A 19,576-nucleotide genomic window follows, 5' to 3' on the forward strand; every position below is an offset into this window, starting at 1 on the left:
ATTAGATATTTTGAAGAATGTTGGTAACTGAACAACAGTGGTACCAAATGACTTGCATTGGCTTTGTGTCCATATAATAGAAGTGCATGGGTACCCCAGTTGTTTGGTTACCAACATTCTTGCAAACATCTTCTCCTGTGTTCTGCAGAAGAAAGAAAGTCATAAAGGAATGGGTTAGTACATGATGATGGAATTTACATTTCTGGGTGAACTATCCCTTTAAGAGAACATAGAAGTAAAGCTTGTTGTGAGAAACAGCTGTTCTACACCTGTACATGTCAATAGATGGCAGCAGTGAGCAATGCTGAAGCAGGTATGACTAGTCCATTTTTATATTCATGTATTGCTATGGTGATAAGGCAGAGTGAAAGAGATCCCCAACCTGTTGTCAGGTGAAAGCGAACCCTCAGACGACATGCCGTGGTACGGTGAGGGGGTGAATCTGGCGTCCGGGCGGAACTCCTTATCATACGCCATTACGTTCCACTCCTGTCTGCGATTCCGAGCCTTTCGGACCTTTTTAACTTCACGACTAGGATCTTCCACCTGTTTCTGCTGCTCCTGAAAGAGACAGAGTGTTTGAAATAGAGGGATATTGGAGGTAGTCACCTAGAAGTTTTCAATTGTAAATCGAAAAAGGAAACACACACACAGCAGTGTCCACATCTTTCACTGAGAAGTGCTGTGAAGAAAGTTTTCAGGGAATGCATTAAACATACTACTAGAAAAGCTAGGGAGGCTGCAGGGAGAGGAAGTGCATAAACAGACAGGGGTAGGTATTGTGAGGGAGAGGTCTGAGGGACCGACAGAAATGCAGGTGTCTTACGGAGGATAGAAGGGGGCTTCTGAGAAGGGCCTGCCTGGAGTGGGACTTAGTCTGGTCTGAGTGAGTCTGGCCTGAGTTGCTGGTCTGGAGAGAAGGGGCAAAGTCTGGGGGGTTAGAGCTCTCATTCACAAACACAGACACAAATGTCCACTGATGTGTTTCTTTCTGTTACCACACAAATGTATTTACATACAAACACACCAATGCTACCAGGTTGAAATGTGATAATTAAATTTTTTTCAAAACAGTCCCCCATCTTACCCTGACTGGACAAACAGGTAGTCATGTTTCCTACTCAGGCATATTGATCGTATTGCAGTATTGCTGTATCAGGCTTGTTGGCTCCAAAAACAAGCACCCTACAAATGGCTTTCTGACAGTTTTTCTCTGCATATTACACTTGGAAAGACAAAGTATTTTAACATTTCTGAGTCAATCCAGTTGGAAAAAAACAGCATTTTCTGCTTAGGTATGTTTTGCGTGGAAGCTGATTTGAGCAGGTCATAGCTGGTTTTAGGACAGTTTTGGACCACGACACGACCAGCTTAATCCAGCTCATGACCAGCACACGACCCTGTTAAACCACCTCAAACCAGCTTATGCTGTTCTGTTTTTTTCAACAGGGAAATCTTATATTATATATATATACTGAGTAAGCCAGGGGTTGGCAACCAAATGCACGAGTGCCACTTTTGGCACGCTGAAAGGAAATCAACAGCATGCCAAGCACATGCAGTTAAATGTTATATTAATTCCAAAAATTTTATTATTTGTTAAGTTTACGCAAATGATTAAGCCCAGTAATAGTTCCTACAACAAATCCTTATGATCAAGTTTAGTTGTAGTTTTCACGTCAGGCGTTGGCGCACAGGCAGATGCTGATCGAGGAAATGGTGCCGCACAATCGTTTACATCTTTTAACAGTCTGTATGCACTCAATGTTGTATGCCATTTACCAACCTTTCTTTGAAACTAAACACAAGATAATAGGCGCGATGCGGCACCACAAAATCAGCCTGTAAAAGATGTATTAAACACGCAGACCAAGAGCTTGGCAAAGCATCCCAACCCGTTCAAGAATTTGAAGAAACATGGATATGTGCTTCATATTATTATTGTGCCTGATATTATTATTAGCCTTCACATGTTCTGATTCGCCGCGGCGCATCTGTCAAGAAAAGTTCACAGGTATCGCACTGTACATAAAGCATGCGCAAACTCAAGTTTAAAGTCTACTCCTGGTGCTAGTTGGACCAATTTTAACACATTGTCTAATAGAAATAGCGTACAAATATGTGGTATTTGAACCTCATTTAATTGATAGGCTTGTATTAATGTATTAATGCACCTTATTAAATAATGTATTAATGCACCTTTTTTTTGTTATTCCCAAACAAATAAATGATGAAGTTTATTTTTATAAAAAATATCATTTTGAAAGATTAGCCTACATGTATTTATGTGTGTGGCGATCTGTGTTGCGGCAGGGTTTTGACTGTTTGGAGTCGCTGTAGCAGAGCGCCACCACCAAACACCACATGGCATAGCTTTGTTTTATATGGTAAAGATTAATTTACTACATTAACATGACTAAAAATACTTCCACAACATTGACTCCTCTTAGTTCCGATAATACAACTGTTATCAAACAAAAAACTTTGATCACGAGTTCTTATACAGGTATAGGCCCCTATTCAATGCATTATGCTCTTTCCACAAAAATAGGATTGCTCTTCAAAAATGATTCTAATGTTACGGTTAGCAGATTACATATATTAAATAAGTATATTGAGATATTTTTGTTGATTCGGCAAAGTGATAACCAAAAAAAAATTTAAACTGCACGCCATGATCAAAAGGTGGCCGACCTGTGGAGTAGGCAATGGAACACATTCCCGCTCATTTAATCGTTTAGATATATGAAACACTCTCACCTAGACACTTTAAAACAACATGATGCAGTATATTACAGGAAACCAGTGAAACACGACATACACAGACACACCTTTTGTCTCCTCTTCTCTTTTCTCTTGTCCTCTGTAGCTTGCAGCATTTTCTCCCTCCACAGGCTAAAGAAGTAGGAGGGGTCAGTGTAGAACTTCAGTGCATCCTTCTTGTCATCTCTATGGAGACATAAACATCATAGTTGCTACAATAATATGTACTCACATTCAGCAAAGAAAACAAACCTTTTCTCTTAATCAAATTGGACTTCCCAAAGAAACCCGAGTGTGAGAACATTCTAGGAAAGTGGACGCAATATGCTGCTGCAGCATCGTGTCAAACTATGTAGTTACTTGTAGGGAAAAAAACAGCTTGCCGCTGGAAAAGCTACAGTATTTTGAAAACAACAAAGCTTGTGCACATAAAAAAGTGCACGTCTCTAACATGCTGGTAGTGTTTGTATGACCTATTTATCATTTAAAGCAGGGGTTCTCAACCTTTTGCAACTCATGGCCCACCAAGAACTGTTTAAAAAGTTTCCGAGGACCACCTTTCCAAATATTATAATATGAACACAGAATATTCAACGAGTACTTATACTCTACTGTTTATCTTTTATGCCACAGTAGCAGACTTAGTCAAGTAAGCTATATAGATTAAAACTGTTGTATAATCATAGAAAAGACTTGGCAGGTCTGTTCAGTAACCATTTATTCCTGTAACAAAAACAGGGCAGGTCTGACCAGCAGGGTGTTCTGTGTTCAAATGTCTCTGTAAATTTGATGGTTTTTGATGGTTAATTAGATGGTTTCATCGTTCGACAAAATTTCTCCACATAAAACACACTGTCTTCGTCATAGTCTCAGTACCTGCCATTATAAAACCAAACTTAATGTATTCTGCCGACGGCTGTGATGGTGGCAGTTTTTTGTGCGGTGGTTTGTTTGTAGCAACCACATGACGAGTGGGAGAGAAATATGGACCCTATTTAAATACTAGAAATGGTCAAATACTTAAAATTGAAATATATATCTGAAATAAACGAGGATGAAACATCCGTCCATATAATGCGCAAATCCATCGGTGAAACAGCACACTACCGCATATAAAACATTTAAATAAAACTTAATGATTAAAGTTAAATATTAAATAAAAAAGCTCTTGTCGCAGTGACAACTTTTGTCAGTCGCGTATTAACCCTTACAGTCCTTATCCATTCCATTAAAAAAAGGCATACCTTGGCTTTCCTATTCTGATGGTGGAAAACGTACTCGGTTTCTAACGTAACCTCGGTTCCCTGCGATACGGGAACGAGTACTGCGTAGCAGGACGCTATGGGAAAACTCATTTTTCTCCGATGACTGAAGCAATTCAATAGCTCAGTGAAAACTGCACGGTGATTGGTTGGAAAAAAGTAAAACTTGAAACCAATCGTAGCGGAGCTGCCGGACCAATGGCGATGGCACCCACCAGAATGGGCGGGGCTTATGGCTATATAAGCAGACGCATCGCCGTAGAGTCCTCAGGTTACTTCGACTGAAGCGACGACAATGCAGCTCGTAGCACGGCAAGGAATGCATTACTCGTTCCCGTATCTCAGGGAACCGAGGTTACGATAGTAACCAAGTACGTTCCCTATCGATACTTCACTCGCTATAGAGCCTGGGTCCAGCGGCCTAATCTAAAGCAGAAAAGACCCGGGCCTGAAGGGCCGGAACGTCCAAACTGTAGAATCTGGTAAAAGTGGACGGCGAAGCCCAGCAGGCTGCCGCACAGATATCCTCTATGGAGACACCGCTAGACCAGGCCCAGGAAGAGGCAATGCCTCTAGTAGAATGGGCTCTAACTCTTGTGGGACATTGAAGGCCCAAGGAAGAGTATGCCAGTGATATAGCCTCAACTATCCATTTTGATAGCCTATGCTTCGAGACTGGAGACCCTCTGGTGTGGTCACCGAAGCACACAAAAAGCTGTTCCGACCGTCTGAATGGGGTGGAACGCTCAAACTAGATTTTTAATGCTCTGACTGGGCAGAGCAGGTTAGGCTCTAGGTCCCGCTCGGAGGAGGGGAGTGCAGAGAGCGTAATCACCTGTGCTCTGAACGGAGTAGAGAGCACCTTAGGTACATAGCCATGCCTTGGTTTGAGGATGACCTTGGAGTCGTTAGGCCCAAATTCAAGACAGGAGGGGCTCACAGAGAGTGCCTGTAGGTCGCCCACACGCTTGACGGATGCTAGAGCGAGAAGCAGAGCGGTTTTTAGCTTTAAAGAACGGAGGTCTACAGATTGCAGAGGCTCAAGGGGCGAACTCTTTAGAGCCCACAGGACCGTGGGCAGATCCCATGTGGGAACTGTAGGGGGGCGAGGGGGGTGTAACCGCCTGGAGCCCTTCAAGAAACGAACGATGAGGTCGTTCATGCCCACTCTTTTTCCCGCAATGTGGGTATGTCAGGCTGAAATGGCTGCCACATAAACTTTGAGTGTGGAAGTGGCACGGCCCCTATCCAGCAACTCTTGTAAAAATGACAGTATCAGTGATATGTCACAGGACACTGGGTCAGCGCTGCGTGGTGTACACCAGGCGGCAAAGACGGACCATTTGAGGGCATAGAGACGTCTAGTAGACGGGGGATATTGTGTTCAAGACGCTCTCGGGGAGGGTCGTAGACTCCCATCGAGAGGCCAAAGATGCAGAGCCCACAGCGCTGGCTGGGGGTGCCATATCGTGTTCCCTGCCTGAGAGAGGAGGTCCCGCCTCCGGGGAATGTGCCACGGGGCCGCTACTAGCAGCTGAGAGAGATCTGCGACCCAAGGCTGGTTCTTCCACAGAGGGGCTACCAATAGCACTTGGTGCGCTTGATCTCTGATCCTCCTGATCGTCTGCTGTAAGAGAGCGATCGGGGGAAAAGCATAGAGGAGCCGGTTGGGCCAGGTGTGGGCCAAGGCGTCCCTGCCCTTCGAAAAGTACGTTGGGCAGTGAGTATTGTCTTCTGAGGCGAAAAGGTTGACTTCTGCCTTGCCGAAGATTTTCCAGATTTGCTGAACCGACATGGGGGGGAACGTCCATTCAGTTCAGTCTTCCTGGAACGTGAGTTGCCCTCAGTGAGCGCAGATTGGACTGGGCCCATTCCAAGAGGCATAATAAAAAAGCGTCTTGAGGAGAGGCCTCCCTGGTGATTTATGTAAGATACCACCGTCATGCTGTCTGATCGTACAGACATGAGAGCGGTCTTTGAAGGAGGGCCAGCTGGAGCGGGCCCTGTAGCCTTCCTCTTCCTCGCATCGGTCTCAGGAGGGAGCCTGAGGCGCAGAGTCCAGCGTGATCTTAGGCCGGGGATCCTGTCGTGGGGGATGCGGGTAGCGCCGTCCCGATCGGGAGCGCTGACGTCTGTCCGCTCCCAGAGCCTTCTGAGCAGCAGGGGTTCTCACCGGCTGTTGCGTCGAAGCTGGCTTGGGGTGAGTCGCCACCGTTCTAGATCCGGGTCTTTTCGGCAGAAAGTGTTTCATGGCCTGCAAAGACTTCTGCGCAGCCGTGAAGCGTTCCGCGAATCCCTCCACCACCAGTCCGAAGAGGCTGGTAGTGGAAATTGGAGCGTCTGGGAAGGGGACTTTGTCTGCCTCCTTGATCTCCGTAAGCGTCAGCCACAGATGGCGCTCGAGCACTACTAGACTGGCCAAGGATCTTCCTATCGCCTGGGCCGTGGTATTGGTGGCGCGTAGAGCAAGATCCGTTGCGCTCCGTAGCTCTCTGAAGCGTGCAGGGTCAGGGTTGGACTCATTCATTCCTTGGAAGAGTTTGGCCTGGTACACCTGGAGCACTGCCATGGAGTGTAGTGCTGAAGCCGCCTGGCCGGAGGACGAGAATGCGCGTCCAGCGAGGACCGGGGTGGTTCTGCACGGCTTAGAGGGATGAGATGCCTTTGCCTTCCATCCGATGGCGGTGGGCGGACACAGATGTGGGGCGGGGCAGTTTCTCATACCCTTTTTCCTCTGCGCCGTCCATGGAGATGAGAGCGGAGGAGGAAGAAGGTCGAAGACGGGCCGAGTAGGGGGCGCGCCATGACTTGGTGAGTTCGCCGAGAACTTCCGGAAAGAACGGTGAATTTCTTTGAAGAGGGGCCTGATGGCGCCCCGGCAAGAACCATTCGTCCAGGCGGCTGCGAGCGGGTTCCTCTGGGGGAGACCACTCTAGACCCAGTTCGTTCACAGCCTTTGTGAGGACCCGGAAGAGTTCGGAGTCCGCACACGGCGTGTGTCCGCTGAGTTCTGGAGACGGCGTGGGGCGGGGTCATAGACTGAGCCCGACAGCTCCTCCACGTCCGAAGCCGCTAACGACATGGTGTCGTCATCCTAGATTTCGTCCCCACCGAAAGAGATCATGCCACTGCCGGGCGCCAGTGGGCGCTGATCCGGTTGGGAGAAACAAACCGGGGAGATGTCTCTCTCTGGTGAAGGCGAGGCACGGCGAGTGGGCGTGAGCTCGCGCTTCCCCCGAGCGCTTTGCTCCTCTACTCCGCTGCTTCATCCGCACAGAGGCCTGCGGAGTCGCTCTCTGAAAAGAAAGCTATCCGCAAGCGCAGAGAAGAGAGACTCATGCTCTTGCAGTGAGAGCATTCCGTCTCTTTGAGTGGGTCCTCAGCGTGGGAGACCCAAGCATGAGACGCACTTGTCGTGCCCGTCAGCGGCGTGCAGGAAGACCCCACATGAGTGACAGGGACGACGCGGCATTTGCAACAACGCCGCAGGAAATTTGCTCTGGAAAATTGCTCTTTTAGCGTCGCCGGATAGCGGCAGGGAGAAGACCGGCACTGCCGTGAAGCGTAGCCACTGAGCAGGAGGTCGAATCCGCTGCAGGTGCTCTCTCGACGGCGAAGCAGTCAGTCTCGGGAAGCGAAGATCGAGTTGTCGCTGAAGAAGAAGAGATCTGAGGACTCTACGGCGATGCGTCTGCTTATATAGCCATAAGCCCCGCCCATTATGGCGGGTGCCATCGCCATTGGTCCGGCAGCTCCGCTACGATTGGTTTAAAGTTTTACTTTTGTCCAAACCAATCACCGTGCAGTTTTCACTGCGCTATTGAATTGCTTCAGTCATCGGAGAAAAAGGAGTTTTCCCATAGCGTCCTGCTACGCAGTAAGAGTGAAGTATCGATAGGGAATTTACATGTTGACATTGTCCAGATTAAAATGTTTACAGCTGCAATAAATGCGCGTTCAGAAGATGTGCACAAGAGCGAAAATGAACAGATTTTATTGTAACTGTTCATTTCACAACAAGATCCATCGCAGAACCTCTGGGTTTTGACATGCAGGCCCGTGCTCGAACTCACCAACGGAAATGAATGCCAATAATTTCTTTGTTAATGTAAAATATTTAAATGAAACAATCTACAATTGAAAGCCTACAAATAGCAATCCTGATCACAACTATTATTTTTATTACACTTATATTTGTCACAGTGACGTGCAATTCCGCCGGTGGCAGCTCAACACTGTCATGGCACTTTACCACCTCAGTGGTACGGTAGTTACGGCCACTGTCACAGTCTTAATTCTTACCACACACTTCGACGCTTTTGCTTGAACAGGATTGTCTCCGAAATCTGATTTTCTTTTCAGAAAAAGAGACATTTTACAGTAACATTGTTTACTGTAACGTTTATATTTGAATGTCGTAACGTGTTAGTTCAATCTGACGTTGTGATGTGATTGGACATTCAATCTGACGTTGTGACGTGTTTGGTGTTGGGACATTAAAATATAAATTGACATTTAGTTAATGCATCTTGACTCGACTTTAGTGTTTCTTTAACATGTAAATTCATTAGACTTATTAAATCATTACAAAACAAACAAAATGTGTCAATTTAAAAATAAATACAAATTAATTTGGCGGTATTCTACCACTGCCTATACGGCCCACCAGATAGCGCTCCGAGGCCCACCAAAGGGCCGCGGCCCCACCAGTTGAGAATCACTGATTTTAGGTCAAATGTGAGAAAATAACAAATGATGATGGGCCTACCTGTAAGGGCTCAGTATATTGAGAGGGGGAGGTTTGTCTCCACTGTGGTAGAGCTCAAGGACAGGATTAGGTATGGAGTTTCTGGAAACCACCTGCTGGTCTTGAATGGTAGAGCTCTTGAAAGCCTTCCTCATGTTGATATCCTGCAGAGAGACTAAAGATGCGAGACAGAAATAGAGTTTAATGCATTTATTTAATTCAAGTCTGTTTTCACTGCAAAAATAGTTATCAGCTAAGTGTGTTTATTTGTAAGTTAACTATTTGTCCCTTACTTACAGGACCCACTTCAACAGAACTGCGGTCAAAAGACAAAACATATAGCCATTACTCAATAATACTGATCTAAAATCAGTTTATTGTTGTCTATAAAGTTTCAAGTTGGGGCTTTACTAAGACAAGTCCTTTCAACATAATGAATAAAGGCCTTTACGCAGATCTGTCTAAAATCCCTGCTTAAGACTCTTATGCGTTTTTGGAACAAGAGGATGACGCTGTACAGGACACAACAGATGGTTTTTGTCATGTTCACACGGTCTGGACTAATCTTTGAATGCACAAACATGTGATATATCAGCTGCACATTAAGAAGCAATGCCATTACTGTGATGGTTCTAGAAGACGCGTCCCATGCTGCATTTTTTTAGTACATTGAGCTGTAGGTTAACGGTTATGTCGGGTAACCCTTTACAGTAAGGTTACATTTGTGAACTTAAGAGTAGAAACTAAAGTAGAAAAAAAGAAGAGAAATCATTCATTAGACAATTCAAATCTTTAAATCTTTTTTTTTATTTGGGCATTGTATGGGCTATATATTTGTTTTATTTATAGATGGGTGGCCCCTTTAAGTCTGGCAAAATAAGGGACACCCATTCGTACATGAATCAAAATAAAAAAACGATTTTTATTAAAATATTTATTTAAAACTGAAACGACCTGTTTTACTAACGTCTTAATAATGATCTATTTTACCAAACAAATGTAACACATGGAATGTAATAATAATATGTTAGTCCAACTAAACAAACTGTCACTTTTGGTAAATTGTATACGTTTCATAATTTTCATTAAGTCAGACATATTGAAACATGTAATGTAGTACACAGGGCCCTACTCTTTACAAGGTCAATTTTGGGAATTTTTGAAGCTTTGGTTATGTACATGCCTGTATAAAACCAGATTACACATTTAGATACACAAAATACCTAGTTTGTGCTGTTATATAGATGTAATATCTTCAGGCATTTCTATGACATTAAATGAAAATGAATTTCCGAGCCACAGACTAATGGAAGCTTGCCACACTTTGAGAATCAATCATTTAGAAGGGTCTTCTGCATCAGACACGTTCTGTGTCTGTTCGCCACTGAGAGGACAGGGTTTGTTTTGATGTACAGGATGACAGCCTCAATCGCTCCCTAATGATGTATGCCACAGGAGAACAAAATATTAAAGCGCTGACTGCGCCTCAGGGGTCTCTGTACTGCTTTACCGGGCATTCATATTTAATATACGGCACGGATAGCAGAAATGGTGTATATCAGGCCAAACGTGCCACAACACAAACATTGTTGGAAGCAATGACCCACAATGCACGATTCTTTATTTATTGAAAACATCCATTATTCAGCTCTTAGGTTGCCAAAAAATGACGAATTTATATTTTCAGATTGTAGATTTCATTGAAAAGCTGTTATGTTACTATGTTTAACCTCAGCTCGGGTTGTTGATGTTGGAAATTTATTTTTGCTCTCAAAATGGCATCCTATTTCATACAGAAGTGATTCCTCTCAGATTCACCTGCAATCAGAATGATGTTATTGATCCTAAGATGGCTCCTCGGAGACAGGACTGAGTCCTATTGATAGGTATGGAGGCACTTCCCTTTGATTTATGGCTCTACACACAAACTTCAAACTTCAAGCATCATTTTCTCTTTTTATTGTATTCCCTTCCTATGTTGAGGAATGTTCACCTTCAAATAAAAAGGATCTTATTGAAACATATACGTCTACCTGTATATGAAGCCTTTTTGGTAGAACACGAAAGGGAAATTTGTTAATGTAAAACCCAGCCACTGTTTTACATGAATCTTGAACAACATACATTATTGTAATGCACTAAATGTTTATTCATATCAGTGTTATTATAGTTTAGATTTAAGTGTGATTAATATTTTAAATATATAGAAAAACATGTTATTTTTATTAAGTTTTACCAAATTTTGTACGTATATGCTTTGTCATTTTATAATTGATTTGATGTATGATATTAATTCATTTTTATTTTTGTTTACCATTATCATTTTAGTCCTTTAAACTTATTTCAGTTTATTTTGAGGCAACATTTCAGTTTTCCAATGCTTTTTAGGTCAATATTTAATTACATTTCAACGAACAAACACGTTTCAAAGTTTTAATTTAAGTAAACTAAAATAACCTTGATTCATAGCTCCAAATTCCCCCTTTGTCCTTGTGTACAGCATGTCTTTTCAAAAGCAAAAGAAGCTCAGTTTTTAGTCTGGATGGCTGCTTATGAATTAATAATTAGAAAGGATGTTAAAAGGGGGGATGGGGAGACACTTTTGGATCAGACCCGACGATGAATGCCAGCAAACCCCACCACCCTCCGCTTACACAAACACGCACTCACACACTTTTCTCAGAAAATGTTTCAATCTCCATTCCCCTCTCCCTTCCAACTGCAGCCCGAAATGACTTCAGATCACCATTAGGTCACATAAAATAGCCATAGACTTAGAAACCGCACGCTGAGCAATCCCAGCAGGCCGTTCTCTAAGCATGAGTGTGACGGAGAGGTCATCGCTCACTCTGAAGAGAATCAGGTGATAATGGAACGCTTGGACTTTAAAAGAAACATCGATGTTTCTTCTCCTTCAGTAAGGGGTCATGAGGGAGCCGGTGCATACTGAACCCTCTTTATCGGCTCTCCGGTTATCGATCGTGGCCGCGCTGAATGCTTTAAATAGATGAGAACGTTGTTAGATGCTAAAAAAGGCCCTAATCCTGGTTCTGCGTATTGTGGACGGGATGTTTATCGATACAAATATTTTCTGGGAGTTGGATGATCAAACTCACAGCCGGACATGAGACAGCCGCACTGAGCTCTTCTATCTGTTACGCGGAAGAGTACGTGCCCCTAGGCACTGGATCTTTGTATTCCATGGAGAGACAAACAAAAAGAGCTGATCAGAGATCAGAGGAATTGAGGGAAGGGTGAAGACAAAGTTTGATGATTCTTTCCCTTTCAAGATGTAGAGAAAGCTGGGTCACCGCTCTAAGTACAGGCTAAAAGAAGATCAGAATAGAGGACAGCACTCAAAGGCAAACTCTCTCTCGCTCTCCACTACAGCTAACAGATCTGGAGATGACCTAGAGATGAAGTTTAATGCTTGATGTTACCTTCTTCCACAGTAGAGTCTAGCTGGGTGACTTTGATAGCCAGAAGGTCCACTCTCTCCTGCAGGTTATTCATGCGCATGTAGAAACTGTTGGCTTCATTAAACAGTTCCCCGAAGATGTCCTCCGCATGTCGACCTGTGAGACATATAGTGAGAGAAACAAAGAAATACCTTGATAAACTAAAAGGTGATGTGCTTTAAAGAGCAACCAAGAAAATACAACATCATCTAAGGCAACTTTCTGTCTATTCAATGCTTTTTTTATGCAACATAATACTTAGTCGCCATTATGGCATTCATTTGAATATCAATCGACAGCCATGAGATATACAGCTGAGGTATTTAAACAAGAGTTCAGACAGTGTGCTTTGGCTTTGTGAACAGTAAAAAAAACTATTAGAAAAGTTGCATCTTTAATTTATCCCCGATAACATACTGTCACTGTAGTCATGGACAATCCGATGGACATCTTGGGTTTTCCATAGCATCCCACAATTTTTGGAGTGTCTCAGACAGGTCTGACTGGTTTATGTTTACTAATGGTTTATGATGATAGCTGGTGAACCACCGTGATGCTGTTTGACACCAAAACTTGGCAATAGATAGTACAAAATATATAAGTCATAAAAAAATACTTCTATTTTCACAAAAAAAAAAAAAAAGACAAAAATCTGGAAGTGCATGAGGATGAGTAGATTATGAGAGAATTTCTTTCATGAGTAAGCTTTTCATTTAAATTGCATTAGCAAAAAAACGCATTGTTAAACAATTACCAAAAGCATTAAAAGGGGCAACCTATCAAGTGCTCGACACATAAAAGATAAAATAACAGTCCATAAAAAGAAAATAGTGCCACTGACTCAGGCTCCCCAGCTGTTTGATGATGGCTGCCAGGGTGCTGTTGGTGACACACTCCAGCTCACTGGGCACTCCATCAGGTAGAGCTCCTCGACACAGATGCTTCGGCTCGATACTTCTTTCAACCAGCGGCATGACTGCCTACCGCTGTAAAAGACATAGTAAGATATCAAACTCTAGCAAACATGTTAAAACACAAACTGAACACTTAAACTAAAGCTGTTTCTTACATTTCAGGCCAAGCTACTAGGGATGTATTGATTGACAGAGAAAACAAATGAAGATGTTTTGAAGAATGTTGTGAACCGAACAGCAGCAGCACCCCTTTCACTTCTATTGTATGGACAAAAACCCAATACATAAGTGAATGGGTGCTGGTTAAAAACATTCTTCAAAATATCTTTTTTTCATGTTTTGCGGAAGAAAGAAAGAAAGAAAGAACGTGAGCGTTGATAAAAAAAATTTAGATACGATAAATTCATTTATTGGCACTTACATTAAAAACAGACGTCCACATTAAAGCAACAACAAGCCGTTTTTCGACATTAAAGTCATCTCTCTAAAATGGACGAATTTAACTGCCGCTGCTACCTAAGCAGCCCTTTATCGGCCGAAATCACACTTGTAACATTGGTACGCGGGTAGGTTCACAAGCACCGCCCATCACCTGCTTTACGGCATCACGTTTTACAAACAAATAGGCTCTGCTACTTTACTTTTTTTATGGTATCACAGGCTACTTCACCTGATCGGTGGACATAGTTTCAAAACGATGTATCTGGGTATGCTGGTTACATCAGCTTTGTAAATTCACGTGTATCGCTGACAACAGGGAAACTTTGCGACAGTATTTACGGCACACGTCTTAGACAATTGCGCTTATCAACCACATGGGGTAACCATACACCAAAACGGCTCGATGTTGCTTTAAAGTTTTCTGCTATATTCATTTGATTTACTCTGGAAATTTGACCGTTGCTCAGCTCCCGTGGCATCATGGGATAGAAAATTGTCCATCCGATCCACACTCGCGAATCTCGGCAGAAGGAGTAGTACTGTTTTTTGCACACGGAGGTTTCGGACATACTATTCATGGCTCATACTCATTTTCGCCTATCGTACAGTACGGAAGTAAGCGATTTCGGACACAGTTTTAATTAAACAATACATAAACTTCCACATGCACGTCGACAAAATCATAACGATTCCCACCTATTCAATAAAGATCTGCACTGCACTAAAATATTCAATGTCTGTTTTTATCTGTCCTCATCGAGTCTTCATTCTCCATCTGCTTGCTTATGATAAAGAAGCAGAGCACAGTAATCAGACCGCAGAGGCACAGGAGTGTAATCCTCACTCCTCGAAGCGCTCGACTGAACTGTGTGAAGTGTAAGTAATAAATGGGTGGGTTAACCTATTATTTCATCTATGTGTTTTGGGGGAATGAAAGGACACGTCAGACCTTGAAATAATCAGATGACTGGGCGCGTCGTGCATCATGGGTGAGTCTAACAACCTAGTGTATTGTCACTCTCAATTTACAGTGGGAGATGCTTTATTTCAATGACTTTCAATGGATTCAGGGGATGATCTATGTTTCTTGGTATTCAAACCTAGGGATGCACTGAAATGAAAATTCTTGGCCGAAGCCAAACATGAAGTGAAACACTTAATCAAAACAGTTCATTAAAAATTGGCATTCAACATTAGGCCTATAGGCTAAAATTCAAAAACTGTTGGACTATTAAAGGATACATTGCAAAATGATTTTAAGAAAAACATTAACATCCAATGAAAGCAATTCTGACCGATGCTGACTGACAACAGTTCACGTCTCTACACAAAAGGTGACTGTTCTCTCAGTAGGTGCACTCGTAGCCGGGATGCACAGAACATACTTTGACAAGTTGTTTAGGACAGGGAACTGTGTGCACACGACCACTGTATGATTTCAAAGGATGTCGTGAGCGGTCGGGCTACTGTCAGTCCGTCCGCTCCAGTCTGAAGTAGTTACCGACCGGTAAAGACGCTTTCGTTCTGAAAGTCCTGTGCTGTGTCTTTCTCCGACGCTTTCAAATGCTTAACACTTAAAAACATGCCAAACTTTTTGTGGCATTAATAAAGCGAACATGCGTCTCTCTCCCTCGCTGGTTGCTGCTTGATCGTATCACAACTCATTTTTTTGCAATTTTTGGCCGAACATGAGCGGTTGCCAAACATTCGGTTCATCCCTTTTCGAACCCATGACATTTGCTTGACCTTCAGGTCTAGACAAAGTTTTTTGGGGGAATTTTGGTCAAAGAATCCTGCTCTGTCCTCAGAGTGCACCAAAAAATGCTTTTTACGTATTACTGAAGCTGAACTAAATATTACCAATATACTAATACTCTATAGCTTGCATATATAGTCTCTATAAATTTTGCATTTCACACATTTATTTATATTATGTACGATACATGCCTTTCTTGGTAGATGCCAACTGTATTATATTGGCTCTTGACTCTCCGTTTCTACAAAAACAAAGAATCAAACCTAGTTGAATCTAATCCACGTATGATACAGCTGAACGCTTGTACACACACTGTCAAAATTATGTATGTAGAGGTGAAAAATAGTATGAATTATTGGATGCACAGAGAACAACATTAAAAGACAGAAATCACAAAAAAGTGTGCCATCTTTCCAAAAGGAGCCACTGTGTTGTTGTCATGGCAACAACACTAAAGAGACAGTTTCTATGAGAGGATTGAGTTACAGAGGAAAAACCGAGAGAACCGTGTGTGTGTGTGTGTTTCTTAGCAATTCCAGATTTGTTTGATTTATTAAGGATATGATCAGCATGTCTGAATTTCCCAGAGTCTCTGTGGCAGCAGGGGCCGCTGAAGAACCCCAGAGGCAGCAACGGCAGATCAATTCTCAGCTGGTTTATTGTGTATCTGGTGTAAAGCAGTAATATGTGATATGAGATGAGCATGTGTATATGGTTCACCTCATTAACCAAAGCTAAATACTAATCCACAATCATTTGATTAGAAGCAAAAGTTACAGCTGGCATACAGGCCTGTGTGTGTGTGTGTGTGCCTGTTCTATGACATCATTAAAGTCGTTGCATGTCTCTCACCAATACACTCTATAAGTGTTAAAAATATAAAAATGTCACAATATGTTACCGCACAAACTGTATCAATAATCAATATTTTTGTTACATTTGATAAATGATAGGGGTGTGACGAGATTTCGATTTGTCCCGCGAGATCCGATCTGTCTCTTACATATGTGCAAAGTTAGCATAAAACATGATGTGTTTATGTAGTTTTAACTGTTTCTAAGAAGGCTATGAGGCTTCAGTCAAAGGAGGAAGGAGGATTGAAAGTTTCATATGATCACCACCTCTGTTAACTCGCCCGATATGCAAAGAGCATATGGAGAAAACAAACATTTTACTACAAATGTTTACTAAAAGCTATGCCTGTTAAGAAAACAAAGCATCATTTTTGTGCAATTACTGCCTGTCAGTTGAGTTTGTGACAAAACATTTTGCAGTGTTTACATATTGTTTATTACTGCATACTATGATTCATTAAAAATAGAAGTTGAATTTGTTTCATAAACTTTTCCAACTATATATTTAATCATTGAGGATTTCTTTAAAAAAGACTAAAAATCTCATCTCGTATCGTGGGATAAGTGTCTCGTCACACCCCTATTAAATGATTATTATTAATATTTATTTATTGAAAAAGTAAGCTAACCATCAGCGCAAAATTTGAATAAGGCAACAAGCTGAAGAGAAACCGATGGGACTATAAATGTATCACCATATTTACATTTTGGCCTTTTTGAATTTATGTAGTGACGGATGTAAAAAGTAAAACAAAGTGGTGGGATGTCAAGAGGGGGAGCAAATTATGGGAGACATTTCTGGATGAACTTTTCCTATAAATACACAAAAGTTATGAAGTGCAATGTATGAAGGAGATACAGTTATCACAGTTATAAAAAACTATACAGTAAACAAAAACATGCAACCCTGGACAACAAAACCAGTCCAATGGGTAAATATTCTGATTCATAAATCACCTGAAAGCTGAATAAATAAGCTTTTCATTGATGTTTGGTTTATCAGGACAGGACAATATTAAGCCGAGACACAACTATCTGAAAATGTTGAATCTGAGGGTGCAAAAAATCTTTTGTTTATCAGTAAGTTGTTAATCAGAGGTACTGTAGCAGGCCATTGCTAAGAAGTTTTGGAGAGTACATGAACCCAAAAGCAGATATTCTAAGATTTACATGGATGCCAAACTTGAATGAGTAATTTCCAAAGAGCAGGCAGCAACAAGGGGAGTTGTGTTTTTGGCCATTTTTGTTAGCAATTTTTAAGCATCCACTCACAAAAATAAAGTTTGGATAAAGTTACAGTAAGAAATGTACAAAATATCTTCATGGACCATGATCTTTACTAAATATCCTTATAATTTTGAGCATTAAAGAAAAATGTATTTTGACGGCTATTGCCACAAATATTCCTGTGCTGCTTAAGATTGTTTTTTTGTCCGGGGTCACATATTTTTATCATGACACAGATTCCCCCAGGTCCCTGTTTACTCTCCTAATGTTCATGTATGCATCATTGCACATGTATGAGAGTATGTGTGTGTCTCTCTGTCTTTTAAACAATATTGTTTATTTAAACACCTGGGCCTGTATTCATGAAAAATGCAAATTGTAAAAGCGCTATACAATAAAATGACATTGAATTGAATGACAGTGAGTTAATAAGACACAGCACATTAGATCGTGCTGGGTTCATGTTTGTGACCGTTCCTATTAGAGAAACGCTAACATCTCCCAGACGTGATGACATAGCGCCAGAAATAGAAGACATGACATTAACATATTTAGCAACTGGAGAAATGCAGCAGGGATGAATTTGTTCTGTCACAACCTTCTATTGGGATCGCACAAACAATTGTTATGGCACTGTTCATTTTCTATCAAATATGTGACATCAACAGCATGGTGAATAAAAAATAAATGATATGTGCGGGAGTATGTTAAAACAGAAAAAAATTACATGTGCAATTTCAATCTAATGACCCTATATTTAAAAGCGCTCTTTTTTCCTTCATGGCCAACCAACAAATCTTCAACAGTCTTCAAAAGACATAGCAACAGGGTCAGCCCCGCCTCCTCACTAAGATAAAAGTTTTTGTCTTTTCCTTGCTCAGAGTTGCTCTAAGATCTGAATCACTTTTAAGCTAAGACTCCTACGTAGAAGTTTTTAAGCTAAATTAAGATCTTTCTTAAAGGATTCTTAGAAGCTTTAAGAATACCGGCCCTGGTGTGTAAGTGTATAAGTGTTGTTTGTAATGCACATTCATGTCTATTTAATATGGGTGTGCATGTGAGGGGCTGCTCTGTGTTAAACAGACATCATTCTTAATAGAATTAAGACCCGTCTCTCTCTCTCTCTCTACAGCCATGTGTTTAAAACCAATTGTGGAATGGTTCTGCCCGCTGATACAAGATCAGCAGATTCTGTAGCCATCTTAAAGAATCTTCTGAAATCACATCGCTTCTATCAACACCTGACCGATCAGTTCTGTCTTCTCTCTCTTTTCTACTCTTTCAAAAGAAACATATACTGCTATTTGAGACATGTTTCTTATGCTTTTTGTTGTCCTAATGTTGTTCCAATTGCTTCCATTGTTCACCCCATTTGTAAGTCGCTTTGGATAAAAGCAGCAGCTAAATGACTAAATGTAAATGTGATCTAATTCAAACCATCCATACTGCCACATAAAAAATAAGTGACCATTTAAAAATTTCATTTAAAATCAGCATTTCTAGATGTATTGTGGTCATTCCAGTCCAGTCTGTTGAATTTCAACCTCAGGAGTGAAATAAAGTAATCCAACAGAACCGTGAAAGACCGACAGCATGACAAAACATGAGTTTTTATTCAAAATGTGCTGTTGAACAAAACAACGTTAAAATACTATAAGAAACAAAGCATTGCTTTACTGTTCGATGATTCTGAATTTTGGATTCTTTACATTTACAGATCCAACTGGAATCAGACACTAAAATGAAAATTGAGAAAATATTTGGATTATTATATAAATAACAATAAGATCAGACTGACACATGGGTTTGTCTGTTACTGTACCACTTACAAAAATCCTCAAATGCTCCAAAACAACGCAAAAGGTTCAGCTTAGTTTCTCACTTACTGTGTATCTCAGAAACATTTTAGAAGATGCCTATGAATGTCAATCAATAGGAATACAAACAGCACAGCTGCATTTGCAAGCTAATCTGATGAGCAGACGTGAGCTTGTGCTGCTCACACAAGGCCCTGAATGCAACCCCTCACTTCCATAATGCTGGGATCAACACTGTGGGCTCTCAGGAAACCATGCTTTTCAACCCCAAAACTACCAAAGTGACTGCTTTCTATGGCCAAAATGGTCGGAGCCGTTCAGAATACAAAACAGCAGT

At 41.7% G+C, this 19,576-nt stretch overlaps 1 protein-coding gene across 2 annotated transcripts in view; it reads right to left on the reverse strand.

Annotated features, from left to right (window-relative positions):
* Positions 1-19,576, reverse strand: part of LOC306902039 (actin-binding protein WASF3) — a 30,133-nt gene that overhangs the window by 4,469 nt on the left and 6,088 nt on the right. The window contains exons 2-7 of one of the 2 annotated variants that reach the window (XM_079470318.1): positions 13,072-13,216; positions 12,213-12,347; positions 8,794-8,947; positions 2,832-2,949; positions 827-910; positions 383-561 (exon numbers count right to left, since the gene is read on the reverse strand). In XM_079470318.1, the coding sequence (XP_079326444.1) occupies positions 383-561; positions 827-910; positions 2,832-2,949; positions 8,794-8,947; positions 12,213-12,347; positions 13,072-13,204 (803 nt within the window). In that variant the 5' untranslated portion in view covers positions 13,205-13,216. The remainder of the gene's footprint in view (positions 1-382; positions 562-826; positions 911-2,831; positions 2,950-8,793; positions 8,948-12,212; positions 12,348-13,071; positions 13,217-19,576) is intronic. The other variant, XM_079470319.1, reaches the window with a different exon arrangement.

Source organism: Barbatula barbatula (genome assembly GCF_947034865.1).
Source record: "Barbatula barbatula genome assembly, chromosome: 1".
NCBI lineage: Eukaryota > Metazoa > Chordata > Actinopteri > Cypriniformes > Nemacheilidae > Barbatula > Barbatula barbatula.